The sequence below is a fragment of the Gopherus flavomarginatus genome, chromosome 17 (genome assembly GCF_025201925.1).
Source record: "Gopherus flavomarginatus isolate rGopFla2 chromosome 17, rGopFla2.mat.asm, whole genome shotgun sequence".
Lineage (NCBI taxonomy): Eukaryota > Metazoa > Chordata > Testudines > Testudinidae > Gopherus > Gopherus flavomarginatus.
The window spans coordinates 25926953-25949457 of record NC_066633.1 but is presented as its reverse complement, the minus strand read 5'-3'; the positions used below and the strand labels follow the sequence as shown (position 1 = coordinate 25949457).

The window sequence follows — 22505 nt, the reverse complement described above, 5'->3', positions numbered from 1 at the left end:
ACATACCTGAAGAAACCCTTCTTGCTACTCTTAACATCTCTTGCTAGCTGCAATCATGTTCAGCTGATTATTCACTGTGATCCCCAAAACTTTTTCAGAGTAACTTCTTCCCAAGATCATGTCCCCCATCCCATGCCCACCCCCTCCGTAAGTGTGGCCTACACTTGTCCCTAGATGTAGACATTTACATTTACTCATACTAAAATACTCTAGGGATGTCTACACTAAAAATGATATAGTGGCACAGCTTCCCCTCTTTCGTTGCTGTAGTTAATCCACCTCTTTGAGAGGCAGTAACTAGGTCAATGGAAGAATTCCATGTCAGCCTGACAGGCCAGTAATTAGCTGACTCATCCTGTTTATGCTTTTAAAGTATTAGCTTTCTTCCAGTCTTTTGAAAGTCCCCAGTATTCCAAGGCTTATTGAAAATCCACATTTATGATCCAGTGAGCTCCTCAGCCAGCTCTTTTAAAACTCTTGGATGCAAGTTATCTGAATCTGCTGATTTAAAAATGTCTAATATTAGTAGTTGCTGTTTAACATCCTTCTGAGATTCTACTGGAGTGGAAAGTGTTATACAGTATGGCTTTAGCATCTGACCTTCCCACCCCCAATAGAGAACAGAGGTTTATTTTTTTGTAATGTATCTGCTTTTTCTTCATTTTTTTTCATTATTTCCATCTAGTAATGACCCAATATCATTGTTAGTATTCTTTTTCTTCCTAACAAACTTTAAAAACTCCCTCTTATTGTGATTTTTCTTTGCTTAATTTATCAATTTTCTACAATTTCTAGTATCAGAGGGGTAGCCGTGTTAGTCTGGATCTGTAAAAGCAGCAAAGAATCCTGTGGCACCTTATAGACTAACAGACGTTTTGGAGCTTGAGCTTTCGTGGGTGAATACCCACTTCTTCAGATGCATGTGGTGGAAATTTCCAGGGGCAGTATATATATGCTAGCAAGCAAGCTGGAGATAACGAGGTCAGTTCAATCAGGGAGGATGAGGCCCTGTTCTAGCAGTTGAGGTGTGAAACCAAGAGAGGAGAAACTGGTTCTGTAGTTGGCAAGCCATTCACAGTCTTTGTTCAATCCTGAGCTGATGGTGTCAAATTTGCAGATGAACTGAAGCTCAGCAGTTTCTCTTTGAAGTCTGGTCCTGAAGTTTTTTTGCTGCAGGATGGCCACCTTAAGGTCTGCAATAGTGTGGCCAGGGAGGTTGAAGTGCTCCCCTACAGGTTTTTGTATATTGCCATTCCTAATGTCTGATTTGTGTCCCTTTATCCTTTTCCGTAGAGACTGTCCAGTTTGGCCAATGTACATAGCAGAGGGGCATTGCTGGCATATGATGGCGTATATTACATTGGTGGATGTGCAGGTGAATGAACCAGTGATGGTATGGCTGATCTGGTTAGGTCCTGTGATGGTGTCGCTGGTGTAGATATGTGGGCAGAGTTGGCATCGAGGTTTGTTGCATGGATTGGTTCCTGAGCTAGAGTTATTATGGTGCGATGTGCAGTTATTGGTGAGAATATGTTTCAGGTTGGCAGGTTGTCTGTGGGCAAGGACTGGCCTGCCACCCAAGGCCTGTGAAAGTGTGGGATCATTGTCCAGGATGGGTTGTAGATCCTTGATGATGCGTTGGAGGGGTTTTAGCTGGGGGCTGTATGTGATGGCCAGTGGAGTCCTGTTGGTTTCTTTCTTGGGTTTGTCTTGCAGTAGGAGGCTTCTGGGTACACGTCTGGGTACACGTCAGATCAACAGAGCCAACATATGCCCCTCTGCTATGTACATTGGCCAAACTGGACAGTCTCTACGGAAAAGGATAAAGGGACACAAATCAGATATTAGGAATGGCAATATACAAAAACCTGTAGGGGAGCACTTCAACCTCCCTGGCCACACTATTGCAGACCTTAAGGTGGCCATCCTGCAGCAAAAAAACTTCAGGACCAGACTTCAAAGAGAAACTGCTGAGCTTCAGTTCATCTGCAAATTTGACACCATCAGCTCAGGATTGAACAAAGACTGTGAATGGCTTGCCAACTACAGAACCAGTTTCTCCTCTCTTGGTTTTCACACCTCAACTGCTAGAACAGGGCCTCATCCTCCCTGATTGAACTGACCTCGTTATCTCTAGCTTGCTTGCTAGCATATATATACTGCCCCTGGAAATTTCCACCACATGCATCTGAAGAAGTGGGTATTCACCCACGAAAGCTCATGCTCCAAAACGTCTGTTAGTCTATAAGGTGCCACAGGATTCTTTGCTGCTTCTAGAATTTCTAGTTTCTGATGTTCATTGCTATCAACTTCCCTTTGTTATATATATATCTGGCTGCTTTCACTTCCCCTCAAAAGCAGGTTGGTTTTTTAATCAATAGGGCTTCCTTCTTTGATAGGACAGTTATAAGTCAAACTCAGATGCAACAGCTCTTCTCCCATGTAGTTGTACATAGACATGTGCCTATTGGAACTTAAGGCCAACACTGTAACAGTTTGGCCATCCTGCTTGATTCCATGAAGGTTCTCGCAGCAAAACAACAACTTCATGGGATGTCTCTGACCCAGCTCTATCTGTGTCCATCCCCAAGCGACCATTGCAGGCACTATATGGCATATGGGGGCCTAGCACCAGGCTTGACTCTGTAGCTTAGGAAGTTGGTGCATTAACCTTATAAAGCAGCAGTCATGAGTTCAAATCTCCCAGGGGCCTTGGTTTCCAGGGAGAGAGGTTATTCCTTGAGTGTGATGATGTTTCTGGGGGAAGGGTCTGTGTTAAAGGGAAACAGTAGTATGATGAATTTTTATACAAATTGTTAAAGAGGATGAAGCAACAACCCCATACAGGGCAGTCAGAAGTGGCCTTGAACCCCCAGAGGCACACATCCACTAGGACTTGAGTAAACAGAATGGCCTAGTGCTAAAGGTGGTGAACACTAAAGGGAGATGTCTCCATTCCAACAGACATGTCTTTGGCATGCTCCAGCGCTCTCGCTTTTGGTAATAGCATGCTTCCCTGCGTGCTACAAGGAAAGATCATAACACACACTTGTGGCAGATAGGTTTGACCCTCAGGGCTTAGCACACTGGTCTCATAAGTCAGGGGGTGTGAGGCCAAATCTTACCAGGGTCTCGGCAAAGTTACTGGTTCTTGGAATCCTTTTCCTCTCCTAATGTCACCTTTGCAGTAATGGGAGTGGACGGGTGAAGAGAGCTTCAGTTACATGGGGCTGTGACAGTTCTCAGGGTACTCAACACTGAGTCATCTTTTTACTCCCTTGCTTCCAGTGAGAGAGGTGCTGATGTTTAAATGGGTGTCACCTCCCTAATAGCACCCAATCAATCAGCTCTGGCACCCTTCGTTTGCCTTGCAGGTTAACAATAGTTGCACCCCAGCTCCTGAGCACCTTTTGAAGCATTCCTTGTAGAGGCTGGCCCCTTATCCACCAAACCCTCACAGAAATATCAGGTTTGCTGGCCCCAAGGGAACAGTGCAGACTCAACTTGGGATCAGTTCCTTGCTTTGTACGATTACTATAGTACTGAAAATATAGTGAAAACAATCCTGAGTTTATTGCCACAGATCAAGATTGAAGAGCTAGGGAGTAAGGCTAATGGAAATAGAAGGGTTACTTATATAACAAAAATCAATACACGTATTCTGGAGCCTAAACTTAACAGGCCAACCTCCTGTCTAGGACAGTTTTAGCTCACCCCTAGCCTTTTACAGCATTTTCAACCAAGGCTAGTGGGGCTGGGAATAGGGAGTTTGGGGTGTAGGAGGGTGCTTGAGCTGGGACCAGGGGGTTCAAAGAGCAGGAGGGGGAATCAGGGCTGGACTGCCAGAGTGGGGCCATGCAAATGCTTTTGGATGGTTCTGCGGGCCGAATGTGGCCTGTAGTTTGCCTAAGTCAAAGGTCATGAGCTCAAGTCTTGCAGCGGCGTAGGCAAAGCAGCAGGTTTTGAGAAGTGGCCTCGTGCCCCTAGAGTGGTGGGTTGGTTTTTCTGGGGCACAGGAGAGGCCATGTCAAAGAGCAGCAGCAAACAGAAGTGGACTTCAAACCCCCACAGCTTCACACCCTGGGGATTTACATCCATCACTGTAACTGCTTGGCCATTCAGCACAAGTCAAAAATCTTCTCTTCTAACTCAGGGCCGGTTCTGGCTTTTTTGCTGCCCAAGCAAAAAAAAACAAAAACAAAAACAAACAAAAAAAACACCTGTGAGCCAGCCGGAGCAGTGAAGGGGCGGGGGGGGGGGGAAGAGAACAAACACACCTGCGGGGCAGCTGGAGCAGCAGGGGCCGGGGGGAGAAAGAGAACAAACACACCTGCGGGGCAGCCGGAGCAGGGGGGGCGGAGGGGGAAGAGAACAAACAAACCTGCGGTGGGAGCGGCGAAGAGGGGAAAAGACAAACTGTCAAGGTTCCTTCCCCACTCTGGACTTTAGAGTACAGATATGAGAACCTGCATGTGAACCCCTAAACTGAATTACCAGCTTAGATCTGGTTTTGCTGCCACCACTCCCAAATACTAACTCCCCTCCCTGGATAGTCTTGAGAGACTTCTTCACCAATTCCCTGGTGAACACCGATCCAACCCCTTGGATCTTAACACAAGGAGAATTTAACCAGCCTCCCTTCTTTCCCCCACCAATTCCTGGTGAGTCCAGATCCAATCCCCTTGGATCTTAAAACAAGGGAAAAAATCAATCAGGTTCTTAAAAAGAAGGCTTTTAATTAAAGAAAGGCAAAAATCATCTCTGTAAAATCAGGATGGAGAATAACTTTACAGGGTAATCAGATTTATAGAGCCCAGAGGAACCCCCTCTGGCCTTAGGTTCAAAGTTACAGCAAACAGAGGTAAAATCCTCTCAGCAAAAAGGAACATTTACAAGTTGAAAAAACAAAGATAAAGCTAACTCGCCTTGCCTGGCTGTTACTTACAAGCTTGAAACATGAGAAACTGTTTCAAAAAGATTTGGGGAGCCTGGATTGATGTCTGGTCCCTCTTAGTCCCAAGAGTGAATAACCCCAAAACAAAGAGCACAAACAAAAGCCTTCTCCCCACCAAGATTTAAAAGTATCTTGTCCCCTTATTGGTCCTTTGGGTCAGGTGTCAGCCAGGTTACCTGAGCTTCTTAACCCTCTACAGGTAAAAGGATTTTGGTGTCTCTGGCCTGGAGGGATTTTACAGTATGGTGCACAGGAGGCTGTGTCCTTCCCTTTATAGTTACGACACAAACAAAAACAAAACCTGCGGGGCAGCCAGAGCGCGGGTGCAGGGAGACTCCCAGCGCTGCAGATCTGCCCCGGGCAGCAAGGGGGAGAGACAGAGGAGGGGCAGCCAGGGCTTCCTTCAGTGGGGCACTCGCTGCGCCACCTGTCAGTGGGCAGGGAAAGACACGGGTTGCCCTGCTGGGCTTGCTACAGACCTGGTACTGGGCGCTCCCCTCCTCCGCGCTGCCACTCCCTACAGGGTGGCCAGAGCAGCAAACCAAAAAGAAAAACCTGCGGGGGTGGCCGAAGAAGTGAAGCAAAAAAAAAAAAAAAAAAAAAAAGGATTGGCCTGAATGCCGCCCCTTGGAATCTGCAGCCTCAAGCATGAGCTTGCTCGGCTGGTGCCTGGAGCCGGCCCTGCCTCTACTGCAGAAAAGTCTGGGGCATGCTCCAGCACTCTCATTTTGGGGGATTACATGCCGCCCTCGTCACTGTGGCTACCATCTCAAACATAAGGGCATGCCCCCTACTTGTGGTAGACAGCTTTCTACCTGACTCTGGAGCTCTGGGGTACTGCATTGGCCTTAGAAACCAGGGGCTAAGAGTTCAACTCTCAGAGGCCCTGGGAAAGCCGCTGGATCTTGGAAACTCTCTGCTCTTCTAATCTAATTTTGGTTGGAAAGGGGACCTGGGCAAAAAGAGCTTCACATATACAGCACAGCAGCTAAATGGAGAAACGGCACTCATCCACAGCTCATAGCTCGGTGAGCCCATAGCTCGCTCAGCCCGAGACCTTCTTTCTATGAGTTAGGCTTTAGTAGCACAGGAATGCTGGTGTCTTCCCCTGGCTAGCTGCTAGGAATGACAAATGCAGGTCATAGTGACAGGGTGGGGGACTCTCCTGGGAAGCAGTGAAACAGATTTGGGTGTCATGGTGGAACATGAACTCCCACTGAGAGACAGGAATCTCGGATAAAAACTATTGGAATATTGTGACCAGTTCTACTGCCAATTTTATTAAATTGCAGACAAAGTTCGGAGAATAGCTGTGAGAATGATTAAGGGATTAGAAAACATGTCAGACTCAAGGAGTTCTAACAACAAAAAGGCTACTTGATCACAGTATGTAAGGACCTACATGGGGAACAAATGTGTGATTGGTTCTTTGATCTGGCAGATAAAGGTGATGTTGAAGCTGGATTAATTCAGACTGGAAATAAGGCATAGTATTTTTAAAAGGAGGGTAGTTAAGCCATTGGAGTGATTTACCAAGTGATTTACCAAGGCCTGTGGTAGTTTCTCCAACATTGACAGTTTTAAAATCAAGACTAGGTGGTTTTTAAGAAACGTACCAAGGTTCAAACAGGAATTATTTCAGGGTAGGTCTGTTATACAGCTCAGACTAGATCAGGAGTGGGCAAACCTTTTGGCCTGAGGGCCATATTGGGGTTGTGAAACTGTATGGAGGACTGTGTATGGGGAGGCACAGCCTCCCCAAACAGCCTGGCCCCTGCTCCCTATCCACCCCCTGACTGCCCCTCCCTCAGAACCCTCAACTCACCCAACCCCCCTGCTCCCTGACTCCTATTCACATCCCACCCCTCTGGGACTCCCACATGTATCCAGCCCCCCCATTCCCTGACTGCCCCCCAGAACCTCCATCCCCTCCCCCTTATCAAGCTGCTCAGAGCTGCAGAACTGGAAGCTGCACCGCCCCACGGAGCGAGCTGTGCTGCCTGCGTGGGAGCATGACTGCAGAGATGGGGGGCCAATGGGGGAGGGGCCAGGGGTAGCGATCCCAGCCAGGAGCTGAAGGGTTGGGCAGGACAGCCTATAGTTTGCCTGAAGTTATGTTTACACCACAGAGGCACAGCTATGGTGCTGCAGCCATGTTACTGTCATAAGTACTGACTCCATCCAGGTCTGGAGCATTGGACAGAAAAAAAAGCTTTGTGGGTGCCTCATGCCCACCACAATCAGCTGTTCTGCAGCACGCAAGAGGGACTTGTGAGGGAGAAGGAGAGTGAGAGTGGGGACAGGGCATACTTGGGGGAGAGAAGCAGCAATGCAGGGGTGGGCCCTTGAGGGAAAAGGTGGCGTGTGTGGTAGGGGGAGGTGGAGGGGGAAATTAGCACCAACCCCTGGGAAGAAGAGGAAGTCAGCGCTGTGCTCTGAACATGGAAGGAGTTTTTCCCATGGGTGTAATTAATTCACACTCTCAAAAGGCAGCAGCAAGGTCGATGGAAGAATTTGCTTGGTCTGTTAAGATGAGCAACAATTATGCTGAGATCTGTGGAATTGCAAAGGATGTTGTAGCAACTCAGTCACTTCCTGATTCTGGGGCTAACTGCACAGGCTCTACTCACCCTTTTGGAGAGACTTCATAAAAACCTTAGATCACCTCAACAGGCCTTCTGACAGGAGCCCATTTCTCTTTTTGGACAGGAATTTCAGGGAAATTGGACAGAGAATGAATAAAACGAGTTTTTGGATTTACAACTAAGCTTGGTGAGTTTTGCAAACCACGTACATTAAAAGAAGGAATTAAAGAGAGTGCGATCCAGAAACATTTGTTTAATTGCACTTTTATTTTTTAGGTTTTATCAAATCTGTGTAGGAGACAGACATGGCTTTTACAGTTTCCACAGACATGTTGATTCCAAAAACTACACTAAGAGACTATCACAATGAAGGGGACTTCTGGAAAACCTTGTTTACATGGCATTAATCCCTTTGCTCTTACACATTTATTCCATACTCTGACTTTAGATAGTTTCTACTTGAGAGCAAGGTGCTCTACCCCAAGCTAGAAGAGTGACGTGAAACAAGTGTTTACACTTCAGTACATTGGCTGGGTCACAGGAGTTAGTCTTTCATATTTTTAAGTTAAATTTGGCTACTTCTCCCATTTTTATTCACTAGAACAAAGCAGCCCTTGGGTATGTGAGTCACTGCTGTCAATCAGGTTTGAACTCTGCACTGCCTGAATTAAAACAAGTTATTCTATATTTAACAGAACACTTGCAAATTTTGCTCAGATATTTTTGTAAAAAAGTGTTCACAGAACCTAGAACAGAGCTAAACAAATTATAATAGCATAATGGAAACTAAGTGGAAATGTTTGTTTTTAAAAACAATTTGTTCCCTCCCCTCATGTGCAATATTTGCAACTCAAAATGCTGCAGGGTTGTGTACACAAAGTAAAATGACTAGAAAATGAACATAAATAAGATTTAAACTTCCCCGCTGAGTGAAAAGCAAAAGAGAAATAGAGCACAAAGAATGAAAATTGGATTTACAAATTCTGTTCCAATAACCTATGTGTCCTGAATAAGCCGGTTAAGATATATATACACCCTCATCTATAATTTAACAGTGCCCCTTTAATCTAAAGAGTTCTAGTTTATACTATAATCCTTCCACCTTTAGCAGCAGAGAAAAAAAGGCAAAGAAGATTGGCAAATGACTGCCCGGAGTAACTCCCTCCTCCTCTATCTGGACAGGGATCCCATTAACATCTTGTTGCCTGTAGTGCTGTTGTTGTGGGGCTTCTATTGCCCATGGCAAAGTGCAGCCTCAGATAATCTAACCTGCATCACATATGGACATACATGATGTGAATGAAGTAAGGACAGGGGTGTGAGCAGATTGTGTGGTGACAAAGGTGCCTTTGGTGGGACTGGTGGGGAGCACTAACAGCCAGGGGTTGAGGGACACGATGTCTTCATGGTATCAGACTGCAGTGAGTAGGAAGCAAAAAGTTGTGTTGTGCAGGTATTTATCGTATCAGAACTGCACTGCTGCCAAGTGCCATACACAGTTAAATAGTCAATGGTAGCTGCAAATTTTTTTTTTTTTTTTTTTTTATTACTGTGACACTGGACCTGTACACTTGGTAAGCAACAGGCTGCCTCTTCTGCAGGCTTTTTGCCTGGTGGTTTGGAAAGGCTAGCTGGATAGCTCACCTCTAAGGGATGAAGGTTCACAATAGCCAATCTCAGTCTCACTCTTGGTCCTATACTCAGCCAGCATGCTGCCTCCATTGGATTAGTTTTACAGGATGTCCTGGCACACACTAAGAACATACTGGATACACATGAACATACTATAACCCTTCAGTGTCACTCATTTTAGTGAAGGAGGGTAAAGGGATTTAGCTTCTCACAATGGGAAACACTAGAGGAATCTTTAAAGCACTTACTAGGAGCTGCAGGTCTACACTTAACAGAGTATTCATTCTCTTGGCATTCTGGTCTCAGCCTTTCAGAGCTCAATGGAGCTATGGTGAATTTACAGCTTTTGCAGAGTAGCCCTTGGCTCAGATAGCACCGTTTATTGTTTTTTACAGCTCAGCGTTCAACACTCAAAACCTACGATACCTCAACTCCTTTGGTCTCCACTAGGCATGTATGTGGGTAGGAAATACTTGGATTAGACGTCTCAATAGTAACCTACTTTATGTACTTTCAGTTGGCATCTAACTGCTTGGTGAGCATGTTTGTGATGGCCAGATGCGAAGCCCTACAGGTGGATCCTGAAGTGTCTCTAGTGAAGGGCTAATCTGACATCTCACAGATCTCTGCAATTGTTTTGTTGTTGTTTTAGTATTAATGCTACTAGGAGAGGTGCAATTTTCTCTGTCCTGTTTTCATCACTGTGTCCGCTGCAGAGTACGGCCAGACTTGCTTATTCCAGAACTGGTTACAAAGTTCATACTTACATCAGAGTTTCAGATTAACAAATTGATGGCTCACACAAAAGGACAGCGACAGGAACATGCAGGATTAGTGGCTGACTGCTTAAACCAGGCTAGCTGATCAGGCCAACGAGATTGGGTCCAACTGCCCAGCAGTGCTGTCATTTGCTTATAGTCCTGGTTAACCTGCAATCTGGGGACCTTGGAGAGTCCCAAGCCTGTTCCATTCCACCCCAAGGAAATGCAGCTGGTAAGTGCAACACACACTTGAGAGGCAGCCATGTGCCCAGAGGGGAAGCTCACAGGCTCGCTTGTCAGCCACATCCAAATCATCTTCCAACACTTCATCCCAGCCAGTCCAGGTCATCATCATCGTCGTCATCCCCAAAGAGTGGGGCTGGGGGAGGGTGCCCTTTCATGCTCTGAAAGCCCAATTGGAAAGCAGGGTGAGATTATTAGAGTTCAGGCTCTGCACAGTCTTGAGGGAGACAGGACCAGGAAACCTCCCCGATGACTGTCTTCCTCTACCCAGCATGGTGGCTCAAGCCTTTCAAATCAGGTAGGAAGGGCTGCAGCCCCAGCATGCGCCTATGGAGCCTTAACATGCCCTGCAGGAGGGTCTCTCTTCTCCCATCATTACAGTACATTAGCTCTGAACCTGCTGACTTGTCATAAGACAGGTGGTGTTGCTGGTCATTGCCTTTATGTATGTAGCTCATCCCTTATGTAATGTCTCAGATTCACTGGACAGTCTCCAGTTCAGCCCCAAATCTGGGGCTCCCAGAAACCTAACTAATCAGAACTAAAGTGAATGCAGGGCGCATAAGTAGTGATAACCTGAAGCTACTGGATGTCAGACATGAGGTTCCCCCATGTCTCGAAAGTTCTTCCAGAGCAAGCCGTGGCTTAATGTCTCAGTCACTTCAGAGAAATAGAAAGGCTGGGGTGGTATCCATGAAGGGACTTAAGTGTTACAGTGCTGAGTGGCCCAGCACATAATCTTTAGGCATGCAGTAAATCACAGGAACACTGATCCATAAAGCCAAGTCAGGCCCCCAGGTGCCTTGTACAATAAATGGGGAGAGATAGGCACCACAAAAGCCAACACACTAGGTGCAGAGCGACTTAAGCTAACCAGTGGGAGATACCAAGCAAAGGGGTGTGCGCTGAGCCCCACCCACTCTGCTTGCGATCTGTGAATGGGACACCCCTGCCTGGACTCAGGAGGCTGAATTGCTTAAGCTGCTTCTTGCAACAAGAAGTTAGCTGCTGCTCCACATGTAGTGGTACCATCCACTTTACAACTTGTAGCCTAGTGGCTAGAGCTCTGATCTAGGATGTAAGAGACCCAGGTTCAAAAACGTCTTCTCCCTGCCCAAGGAGAGAAGAGATTTGAACAGGAACCTCTCCTTCTCTCCTGCAGGCAGGGGGTAGAAATTGAACCTGCATCTTCCACATCCCAGGATAGTGCTGTAACCACTGGGCTCTGTGATATTCTGATGTGAGGCTCCCTCTCTCTCCTGCTGAAGCTGTTCCACTGTGGATAACTAATGAAAAAAGGATCGAGCCCGGGGACTGGACCCAGGGCCTTCTATCTCCCAGGCTGGTGCCCTAATCACCGGACCACACTCCTCCCACCACGATGATTATCCCCAGCCAGTGGAACAAATATCTAAATAGTCACTGGGCCAGAGAGAGTGGGAATGACTGAGCACTAGCACCACCTCCTCCTGGATTTTGTATGAGACCTAATCCAGCAGGCAGCCTCCAAGCATGCCTGCTGGAATGGTCCTCGACTTAGGTGGACAAACGTCTGTCTTCCCTGGTTTGCAAAGCACCCTCGGGCTTAGGTGGGAGACAGGCATCTGAATGCCTAGATGGAAGCAGCAGTGCACATACCCCCAGGATCTAGAACTTAAGGGTCTAGAGAACATTTCCAGTGGAAGGTTAGGCACCTATAATGTTAAGGGAAACGCCTGCTTGGCTGTCACCTAACTTTTAGGCCCAACCTGACTGGAGCCCCCAAGGGTCAAGCTGTTTTCAACCCAATCCCGACACTTTCCCTCAAACCTAAGCTGTTTTTGCTGCTGCAGTGCCTCCTGCCCCTAGGGTTGGCATAGCAGCAGCTGTATGCCTTGATCCTTCCATTTGCTGCGCTCTGCTGCAAAGTGCACTGCCACTCCTTGGCACACTCCGAATGGCAGTGCACACAGAGCAATGAGGTGGTAAAGGATGGCAGGAGCAGGGCACGCAGCTGCCATCACCCAACCCTCATGGGCAGGAGGAGGGGAGCCATCCAACCCTGGGAGTCCAGCTGTTTTTACATCTAACCTAAACCTGACACATGTAGTCCCATCCCACTGGGTTTGGGTCAGGGTGCAGGGATCTAGTTTTGTGCACTGCAGTGGTGCTGTGCATAGATACTTAGGTGCACAACTCTGGAGTTCAGGTTTCTAAAGTTACTTTGTGGATCACATCCCAAGTTCTTACCACTTCTTCCTCATCCTCCTCTTCAGGTGTAACTCCAGGCTTTAGTGGTTTATGGGTTGCAACTTTAAACAAGTCGTCATCATTCTCAGTGAGACTAGAAAAAGGACAGAGAATTAAAAGCTAATTCTCAATGTGGGAAAGGAAGCCAAATGCAATTTGCCTGCATTTTAGGAATACGCTCTAGTCCCACCACTCAGGTTTGTATGGCAGTAACAGGCTACTCATGGATGTATGAAGCTAGTTGGGGCTTATACAGTGAAGTAACAGGACTCCCCTCTAGGCAGCCAGGACAAGATCACACACTGGAGTGGAACTTCACAATAGCTAGCTGTTGATAACAACTTTGCAATGGAATCTACTGATTCAGCTAGAAACAAGGGACAAGGACCATACTGATTGCCCAGTTTGTAGTGCAGCACTGCAATCACCTATCCTGTAGGTCTTAGCCATACTAGCACTTTTCAGTTTCTCCCCTGGAGACAGCACTAATTAGACTGGACACCTGCAACTACTAATATTTTAGCCACCATTCTTCAGAGCAAATCTGAACAAGTACCTAGCTGGCTAGCCAGCCCAACCTAGCACACTGCCCTGCACCAATGGAATAGCAGCACCAGCTGCCAGATGCTTAGGCCTCACTAGCCCACCACCAGTGGCAGGCCAACTCCACAACAATGGGAAATTGAGAAAGGAGCTGTGGCAGCCATTGCACTCTCCAATTACCACTAACCTGGAATCCTTCTGCTTGGGGCTAGATGCCAGTCCTTGGGATTCTGTAGTTTCATGGTTGGTGGCTGGATCCTTCTCTGCCATCTCTGATGTTAAGTCAGAAATGCTTGTACCCATTTCAAACCTGGGTGCATCTGGAATTCCCAGACAACTTCCCCCCTCTGCACTTTTCAGAGGCAGGGGTTCCAGTCCTCCTGTAGGGTCCTCTGCCTTGTGCTCTGTAGCTGGCGTTTCTGAAGGCATGGCCTCTTCCATTGCTCCCAGCTTTGTGTTCAGAATAGAGGGCTCTGGAGTTTCTGCCTGAACAGATGCTATTTTTTGTGAGCTGCCTTCATGCTGAGCTAGGTTACTGGGAGCACTTGCCTGCCTTTGTTCAGCCAGTACAGAGTCTACATCCTCCTCAGGAAGCACCAGCCCTTGGTTGGGCTTTATTGGCTCAACCAATTCAGAGAAGGTATGTGCTTCATGCATTTCCTGGATCATCTTCACTTCTGATGCTGTAGTATTCTGGGTCCTCTGCTCTTCCTCAGGAGATCTGGGAGGTGTAGCAATACCAGCAGACTCACCTGTTGGTTTAGTTGGGTACACAGTGCTTGGTGCTGACCCATACTGGACAGCACCTTCATGGTCCTCTTTTGCTTTTGGTGGGCTTTCCTGTTTCCTCTCTCCAGTTCTAGGCTCCTCCTCCTCACGGTTGCTCTCTCGCCTCTCCCGTTGTCTGCTGAGCAGCTGCAGAGTTACAGTCTGGAAAACAAAGGAAAAAGAAAAGGAAAGGAAGTGTTAATCACTAGATATACAAACAGTCATGGTGGTTCATAACAGCTGCTGCTCCACTGAAGGAAGGAAAGTTTCTTGATGCTTTAATATGGAAGATGATCATCCAGCTAGGTGCACTTGAGTAGTTCATGTATTAGCTGGGCCTCTGAGGCATTTTCAGATAAGTTCTTGCACTTTTGCAGAAGGCAACTATCTAAGGTAGAAATGCTACTGCACTTGCCTAATGTTCACCGCCATCTTCTAAGAGTGCAAGTATCAGGCAGCACTTCTCCTCAAAGAGGCAGGCAATGCATTACCTGCAAACGGGAAAACCAAGGCTGGGCAGTTGGAACACAGCAAGTCACTGTCCGTTCTTGGAGGTGAGGGAGAAGAAATTAAAACTCGTTTCCTAACTCCCAATCCTATGTTTCTAGCCACTAGGAAACACTGTTTCCATTTACACAGCACAGTCTTCCTTCCTTCCCCTAACCAATGGGACTTGAAACCAACCCAGGAAGCGCACTCTGGGGAGATGAGACTTCCAACTTTGCCCTCTCCGCTGAGCCTCCCAACAAAGCAGCCACTGAGTGGATGTGTGTTTGCCATCCAGCTTCCACTACTCAGGCCAATACTCAGCATCCCACCTATTGACATGCTCAGGACTGAGTCAGTGTCCTAGAGGTCAAGGGTCATGTCTCATCATTGATGCTCTCAGCTTCCTAACCCTTGATTGCCCTACCCCAAGTGCCAACACAGGAAGCACTTCTGGCTGTGTAAAAGTTCTATTGCAGCCCCAAACCTAACCTGACAATCCTGAGGCTGCTATGTGTGTGGGGATTCTAGGCAGAGGCAAAGTCTAATTTCTAACAAAAACTGTTTCCACCTTAATTGTTGAAATGAGGCATCTGCCATGAACTAAGCCCTATTCTTAACCTTTCTTGGTGGAGGGACCTAGAACAATCCTCGAAGTCATCTCTCAAGTTGATCTGAGAGGGAAGAGTGGGTACAGCTGGCAGCTGGGTTTTGGAAAGTGCCATGTGTACTTTCGAAAGTACATTGGGAAGGGCAAAAGTAAAACTTCTTAGATTCAAGTCAGCAAAAAGCCAGCAGGAACTCAGTCCTCTGAGCTAGGTACCCACATCCAGTGCCTATATTCTGACTGATCCCCTCCCTCCAGTACCACAGTGACAGCTTGCATTGCTGCACTTGGATTATTTCTTTAGAGGTAAAAACTACCAAATTCTTCTGCTCAGTTTTCCTCAATATTAAATCAAATTAAACCATCCTTGTCTTATTTAGCCTATTCCCTACTGCCTTGTGAAAGCTCAACAAGAATGGTGAGCATATCAGATGCATTGTGTGGGGCCGGTTGTGTTCAATACTGGGGCCGGTTTTGTTCAATATCTTCATTAATGATCTGGAGGATGGTGTGGACTGCACTCTCAGCAAGTTTGCAGATGACAGTAAACTGGGAGGAGTGGTAGATACGCTGGAGGGAAGGGATAGGATACAGAGGGACCTAGACAAATTAAAGGACTGGGCCAAAAGAAACCTGATGAGGTTCAACAAGGACAAGTGCAGAGTCCTGCACTTAAGGAAGAATCCCATGCACTGCTACAGACTAGGGACCGAATGGTTAGGAAGCAGTTCTGCAGAAAAAGACCTAGGGGTTACAGTGGATGAGAAGCTGGATATGAGTCAAGAGTGTGCCCTTGTTGCCAAGAAGGCTAACAGCATTTTGGGCTGTATAAGTAGGGGCACTGCCAGCAGATTGAGGGAGGTGACAATTCCCCTCTATTCGACATTGGTGAGGCCTCATCTGGAGTACTGTGTCCAGTTTTGGGCCCCACACTACAAGAAGGATGTGGAAAAATTGGAAAGAGTCCAGCGGAGGGCAACAAAAATGATTAGGGGGCTGGAGCACATGACTTATGAGGAGAGGCTAAGGGAACTGGGATGGTTTAGTCCGCAGAAGTGAAGAATGAGGGGGGATTTGATAGCTGCTTTCAACTACCTGAAAGGGGGTTCCAAAGAGGATGGATCTAGAGTGCTCTCAGTGGTAGCAGATGACAGAACAAGCAGTAATGGTCTCAAGTTGCAGTGGGGGAGGTTTAGGTTAGATATTAGGAAAAACTTTTTCACTAGGAGGGTGGTGAAGCACTGGAAGGGGTTACCTAGGGAGGTGGTGGAATCTCCATCCTTAGAGGTTTTTAAGGTTAGGCTTGACAAAGCCGTGGCTGGGATGATTTAGTTGGGAATTGGTCCTGCTTTGAGCACGGGGTTGGACTAGATGACCTCCTGAGGCCCCTACCAACCCTGATATTCTATGATTATCGTCCTAGTTTCTCTGGGAGAAAAGGTTCCCATATTTTACTGTCCCTCACTATTGCATCTCCCCCCATTATTTTACAGCATCCTTTTCATTGCGGTTACTAATAGCTTTACATTATTCCAGATCCAGGCTAGAGGTATATGTGTTCTTTTGGCCCAAGACTCATTTCACCTTTGTTGGCTTGTATCCCATCAGTACTGTACCTTGATGGTGTTCATAACAACACCAAGAACCGTTCTGCCACTGTATGACTCCTCCAGCTCAAATTCACCTCTCAAAATCTGAAATACCCCATTCATGATCTTCTTCACCTGAGAACAACGAAGAGGAACATATAAATATGATATCTGTGTAATTTGTAACATGTAAGAAAGAATGGGCCACCAAACCAACATCATAGGCTTCTCCATACAGCAGAACAGTCAGTCCAAGAGGGACCACAGTTCTGTTTTACGAGAATGCACCGTTCACATTAGGCATGGCAACGCTGGAGACTGCCAGAGTTGCACAAAATATAACTAGTGACAGCTTGAGTATGTGCAAATGGTACGTCTACCAGGATTTTCATTCTTTAAAAAGTTGTAATCTGTATTGGGACGTCAAGACTTCACACCAGGAGTCACACTGCATCTTTCCCTCCAAGGCCCCTGATTCCTAGTACTCTACACAGGAACAAGCTCATCCTCTGGGCATGCTTTCCCCAAAGAATAAGGTATTGCCAGTGTGTTTAATAAGTAACTCTCCCTCTACCTAGGGAAACAGTTCAGGGTAGATATGGAGTTGAGACGAGGGTAAACCAGACCACCCTGGTTGGGCCAGCTCACCTCTTCTGTAGAGTCTGCAGGTGGAGATTTCTCCTGATTTTCCAGTACAGAGTCCTCCTCCAGCTCCCTGATACGCTCTTCATAGCGAGCCTTCAGGGCAGCAACATGGGACTGTAGGGCTGAATACTGTCAAGGGAAAGAGGTAGTCAGAGCAACTCAGTAGATCCTCACTGACATTCAGATCTTGCTACTGTTGTGCCCAGTTTGCAGCAGGACAGGTTAGTGACAGCAGCACATTTGTTCACAGTGCCATGATTGTCTTTGCAAGAGATTAAAAAAACAACAACAAAAGCCTAAAATTTGCAGAGAGCTCCTAAGAGGCAGAACACATACAAGCTGCAATTTTCTCCTGTTCCTGATAAAGTAGCTTTATGCAGGATTTCACTATCTGAGGTATTTACAGAACTCCCTCAGAATTGTCCCAGGAACAACCACTATTGCCCCACCCCTGTGAAGACAATAGTCATGCTGGGAAGGAAGGCTCTGTGGACTCCCCCAACCTTGGGAAGTCAAGGAGGGGTAGGACTGCACTGGGATGCTATGCAGCAGCATTCTCTGGCAGAAGGGCTGGATCCTATCACTGGGCCCATATCAGCCACTGGAAGCAACACAAAACTCTCTCCTTCATCCAATGGGACAACAACATCAGTGGCCTCAGTCAAGATACTACATCAGTGAGGGTTGGCCTCAGTGTTCACCCTTACCTTCTCGTTGATCAGCTCCAGTTGCTCCAGCTTCTCCTGAAACACAGAGAGTTTTTGTGCCTCGGCATTTCTAGAGTGTTTCAGAGTGGAGAGCTGAAAAACAAGAAACAGAATTATAACACCACACATAAGAACGGCCATACTGAGTCACACCAAAAGCCCACCTAGCCTAGTATCCTGTCTTCTGACAGTGGCCAATGCCAGGTGCTTCAGAGGCAATGAACAGAGCAGGGAATCATCAAGTGATCCAACCCTCTCACCCATTCCCAGCTTCTGGCAAACACAGGCTAGGGACACCATCCATGCCCATTCTAAGCCATTGATGGACCTATCCTCCATCCATTTATCTAGTTCTTTTCTAAACATGTTATTGTCTTGGCCTTCGTAACATCCTCTGGCAAAGAGTTCCACAGGTTGACTGTGTGTTGTGTGATTTAGCTGGGGATTGGTCCTGCTTTGAGCAGGGAGTTGGACTACATCAGGGGTAGGCAACCTATGGCACACAAACTGATTTTCAGTGGCACTCACACTGCCTGGGTCCTGGCCACCAGTCCAGAGGGCTCTGCATTTTAATTTAATTTTAAATGAAGTTTCTTAAATATTTTAAAAACCTTACTTTACATACAACAGTTATATATTACGGACTTATAGAAAGAGACCTTCTAAAAATGTTAACATATATTACTGGCACGTAAAACCTTAAATTAGAGTGACTAAATGAAGACTCGGCACACCACTTCTGAAAGGTTGCTGACTCCTGGACTAGATGACCTCCTGAGGTCTCTTACAACCCTGATAGTCTACAATTCTAAGAAATACTTCCTTTTGTTTGTTTTAAACCTGCTGCCTACTAATTTCATTTGGTGACCCCTAGTTCTTGTGTTATGTGAAGGAATAAAAGACGGTTACTCACCTTTGTAACTGTTGTTCTTCGAGATGTGTTGCTCATATCCATTCCAGTTAGGTGTACGCGCCGCGCGTGCACATTCGTCGGAAAACTTTTACCCTAGCAACTCAGTGGGCCGGCAGGTCGCCCCCTAGAGTGGCGCCACCATGGCGCTCGATATATACCTCTGCCGGCCCACCCGCTCCTCAGTTCCTTCTTGCCGGCTACTCCGACAGTGGGGAAGGAGGGCAGGTGTGGAATGGATATGAGCAACACATCTCGAAGAACAACAGTTACAAAGGTGAGTAACCGTCTTTTCTTCTTCGAGTGATTGCTCATATCCATTCCAGTTAGGTGAATCCCAAGCCTTAGGTAGGCGGTGGGGTCGGAGTGAAATGCGGCAGAATGAAAACTGCCGAGTCAGAGGCCACAGCCTCTCTTGACTGTTGAACCAGGGCATACTGCGAAGCAAAGGTATGGACCGAGGACCAATGGAGCTTCGCGACAGATCTCGTGGGTAGGTACACGAGCCAGCAAGGCGGCAGACGAAGCCTGAGCCCTGGTAGAATGCATGGTGATGTGGCTTGGTGAAATATGAGCCAAATCATAACAAGTGGGGATGTCCGCCATCACCCAAGATGAGATCCTCTGAGAGGAAAACAAGCAAGCCCTTCCTTTGGCCCGCTACCGCGACAGAGCCGGGGCACCTTAGGAGATGGGTCTGTCAGCACAATATAAATGCGAGCCCTCCACAGATGCCCAAGGAGTGCAATGGTTATGCCCATTGCGTTGAGCTGTGGGTAACATGAAAGGCCGAAACCCCTTAGGGAGGAGACGTAACAGCTACGAGGAAAGTTGTCGTGCAGGACAGGCATAGCAGAGGGCCAGTCGTGAACGGCTCGACTGAGGGAGACATAAGTCTGGTTAAAACGAGGCTGAGCTCCCAGGTCGGGGCTGGGCGGTGCACCCGAGGGTGCGAGCGCTCCAAGCCCTTGAGGGACCTCGAACCCATAGATCGAGAGAACAGGGAACGGCCACCTTAGCCTGCTGGGAGGCAGAGAGGCTGCTAAGTGTATCCTCAGCAATGATACCGTCAGGCCCTGCCGCTGAAGGCCAGAGGCAGGCCAAATAGAGGGGATCGAGACCTCAGCAGGAGCAAGATCGAGCGTATTGCAGCCGTAGAAGAAACACTTCCACCTGGCCCTGACCGTTGACCAGGTGGAAGGCTGCCCGTCACCCCGACTCAGGTACGCAGCAGCCACACCGTGAGGTAAACCAGCTGCAGGACCGAGCGACAAAGCCCGTTGTCGCCCTGAGTGATGAGGTCTGGGTGGGGTGGAAGGGTAATTAGGTCTGTTACTGACAGGCCGAGCAACATGGTAAATCAGTGCTGCCTGGACCACTCTGGAGTGATCATGACGATGCACGCTCTGCCCCTGCGGAGTTTGAGCAGGACCTAGCGGACCAGTGGGAACAGTGGGAAGGCATAATGCAATTGGCCTCTCCACGGCATCAGGAATGCGTCCAAGATCGATCCTGCGGAGAGACCTCGGAAGGAGCAGAACATCTGACATTTCCTGCTCTCGCAGTGAGCGAACAGGTCTGTGTGAGGAAACATCTGAATTTCCGGAAAGCCGAACGCCTCACATGGGGCAGAGTGATCGCTCGTAAGACCAGAAAGACTTGCTGAGGCAAAGCGTTAAGACGTTCCGAACGCCTGGGAGAAAGGACGTCGCCAGCTCCATCGAATGGGCCATGCAAAAGACCCGGAAATGGATGGCCTCCTGACAAAAAAAAAAAAAGGGGGGGGGGCAATGTCCCTCCCCGGATACTCATGAAGCACATGGCCGTTGTGTTGGCCGTAAACACCGAGATACAACGGCCTCGCAGCTGCCGCCGGAACCCCTGGCACGCCAGGCGGACTACTCTCATTTTTGGGGCATTGATGTGGAATGCCAGCTCCCAAGAAGACCAAAGGCCTTAAGCCCGGGGGTGACCATGAGCACTCGAGCAGAGAGATGACGCGTCCGTCGTCCGGGCAGTGAGGGCTGGGGCGGATGAAACCGCATCCCTGCCCACATCAGGGAGGGAGGTAGCCACCACTCTAGGGAGTCTATGGTGTTCGAGGGAACGGTGACCACCATGACCATTGGCTCCCTGTCCGGGCGGTACGCCGAGGTGGGCCGGACTTGGCGAGGACGGAGGCGGAACGTGGCGTGTTTGGGTACAAACTTGCGGGCAACCATGGACCCAGGAGACTGAGACAAGAACAAGTCGAGGTCGTTGGGAAAGCCCTTCGACCTCCTATGATTGTTGCCATCGCCTAAAACCGCAGGTGTGATAAGCAGGCTCCAGCTGGGTAGGAGACCAGGATAGCCCCTTGGAAGCCCAACCTCTGCGTGGGAACCAGAGTGGATTGCTCTATAGGAACCATCAGGCCTTGGCCTGTGAATAAGACCGTGACGATGTCCATGCACTGAGCGGTTTGTGTCTCAGAGTCTCCTCGGATAAGCGAATCGATGGTAGGCGGCGACTATGGCCGTAAGCCAGGAGAGTGACCGTTGGCTATAAAGCGGAGGTACCTCCTGTGCAGAGGGAAGATGGCGTCACGAAAGTACGCGTCCCTCATATCCAGGGCGGCATAGTAGCCCCCAGGAGGTAAGGATGGAATAATGGTTCCCAGGGATACCATGCAGAACTTCAACCTCATTCTAAACCGGTCGAGTCCGTGCAGGACCAGGAAGGTCTGACCTGTGCCCGCGTGGGGGACTAGGGCATAACAGGAGTAAAACCCCTCGCCCCTTTCGCCCGCCGAAGGGGGACAGGGCTGGAGCAAATTAAAGGTGATACACTGTCCCCAGGTACACCTTGGAAGGTTCGTCTCCGGTCCCAGTGGTAATTACGAGGGACCTTGACCTTGGCTCTTTAGGGGGCCTGACGTTCGTCCGCGACCACCTTGGCCTTGCCGTTAGCCAAAGTTCTGCCTCTGGCTAGGCACAGAGTATGGCGGCTGGGGCCAGAAAGGCCTGCGTTTAATCACCGGCGTATGCATGCTTAGAGAGCGCATTAGGAGCCCATTGACCACCAGGCTTCGCAGCCTGGGGCTGTCCCTGCCACGACGAGGCCTTTACCAACAAAGGGTAAATCCTGAATGGCAAACTGCAGCTCCCATCGGAGGTTTGAAACCTGAAGCCATGCACCTCATGGCGACGCCCAAGGCCAGAGTCCTGGCCGCAGTGTCTGCTGCGTCCAACGAGGCCTGGAGGGACGCTCCGGGAACCTCCTTTCCTCTGTCCTCCGAGACGGCAGCGGACTCCTGGCGGGAGGTCTGAAGGAAAACTCCTTCACCCCGGTGCTATAAGTATTGCAGCTAAGCAAGGCTTGTTGCTTTGCTACCTAGAACTGTAGGGCCTCTGCAGAGTACCCTGGCGGCCAAGCAAGCCCATGCGCCAAGCCTCTTTCGGCATTGGGGCGGGCGCCCGCTGGCCATCATGTCAGGATCATGGTCCTGAGCATAGAATCTGCGCATATGGAATGACACAGATGCGTGTGCGGACTGCCACGGAGGTACTAAAGAAGGCACAGGCAGAGTCTCTGACTCACTCGGACCTTGCCCAACTCGGCACCGGGGACCGGCACCGTGAGGCGTACCGGTACCTGGAACGAGATCCAGACCCGCAACCAGAACGGTGCCGGGAGGTCAACCGAGATCTCGAGGCTCGGGGAGAGACTACAGGAGTCAAGGTATCCGCCGCGGCGCCGGGAGTCGGAACGGTGCCGACAGCGGGTCGGCGAACGGAATACCGGGCGGTGCAGCGAGTGTGACCAGTACCGATGAGGAAACAGCATCGGGACTGCCGATGGTGCCGG

General features: G+C 48.6%; 1 protein-coding gene across 9 annotated transcripts in view; it reads right to left on the bottom strand.

Annotated features, from left to right (window-relative positions):
- Positions 1-7787: 7787 nt before the first annotated feature.
- The window catches only part of FKBP15 (FKBP prolyl isomerase family member 15), a 108881-nt gene continuing 94163 nt past the window's right edge, over positions 7788-22505 (bottom strand). For all 9 annotated transcript variants that reach the window (XM_050926474.1, XM_050926475.1, XM_050926473.1 and 6 more), the window contains 6 exons: positions 17750-17842; positions 17046-17171; positions 16425-16532; positions 13135-13877; positions 12405-12498; positions 7788-10336 (listed from right to left, as the gene is read on the bottom strand). In XM_050926474.1, the coding sequence (XP_050782431.1) occupies positions 10259-10336; positions 12405-12498; positions 13135-13877; positions 16425-16532; positions 17046-17171; positions 17750-17842 (1242 nt within the window). In that variant the 3' untranslated portion in view covers positions 7788-10258. The remainder of the gene's footprint in view (positions 10337-12404; positions 12499-13134; positions 13878-16424; positions 16533-17045; positions 17172-17749; positions 17843-22505) is intronic.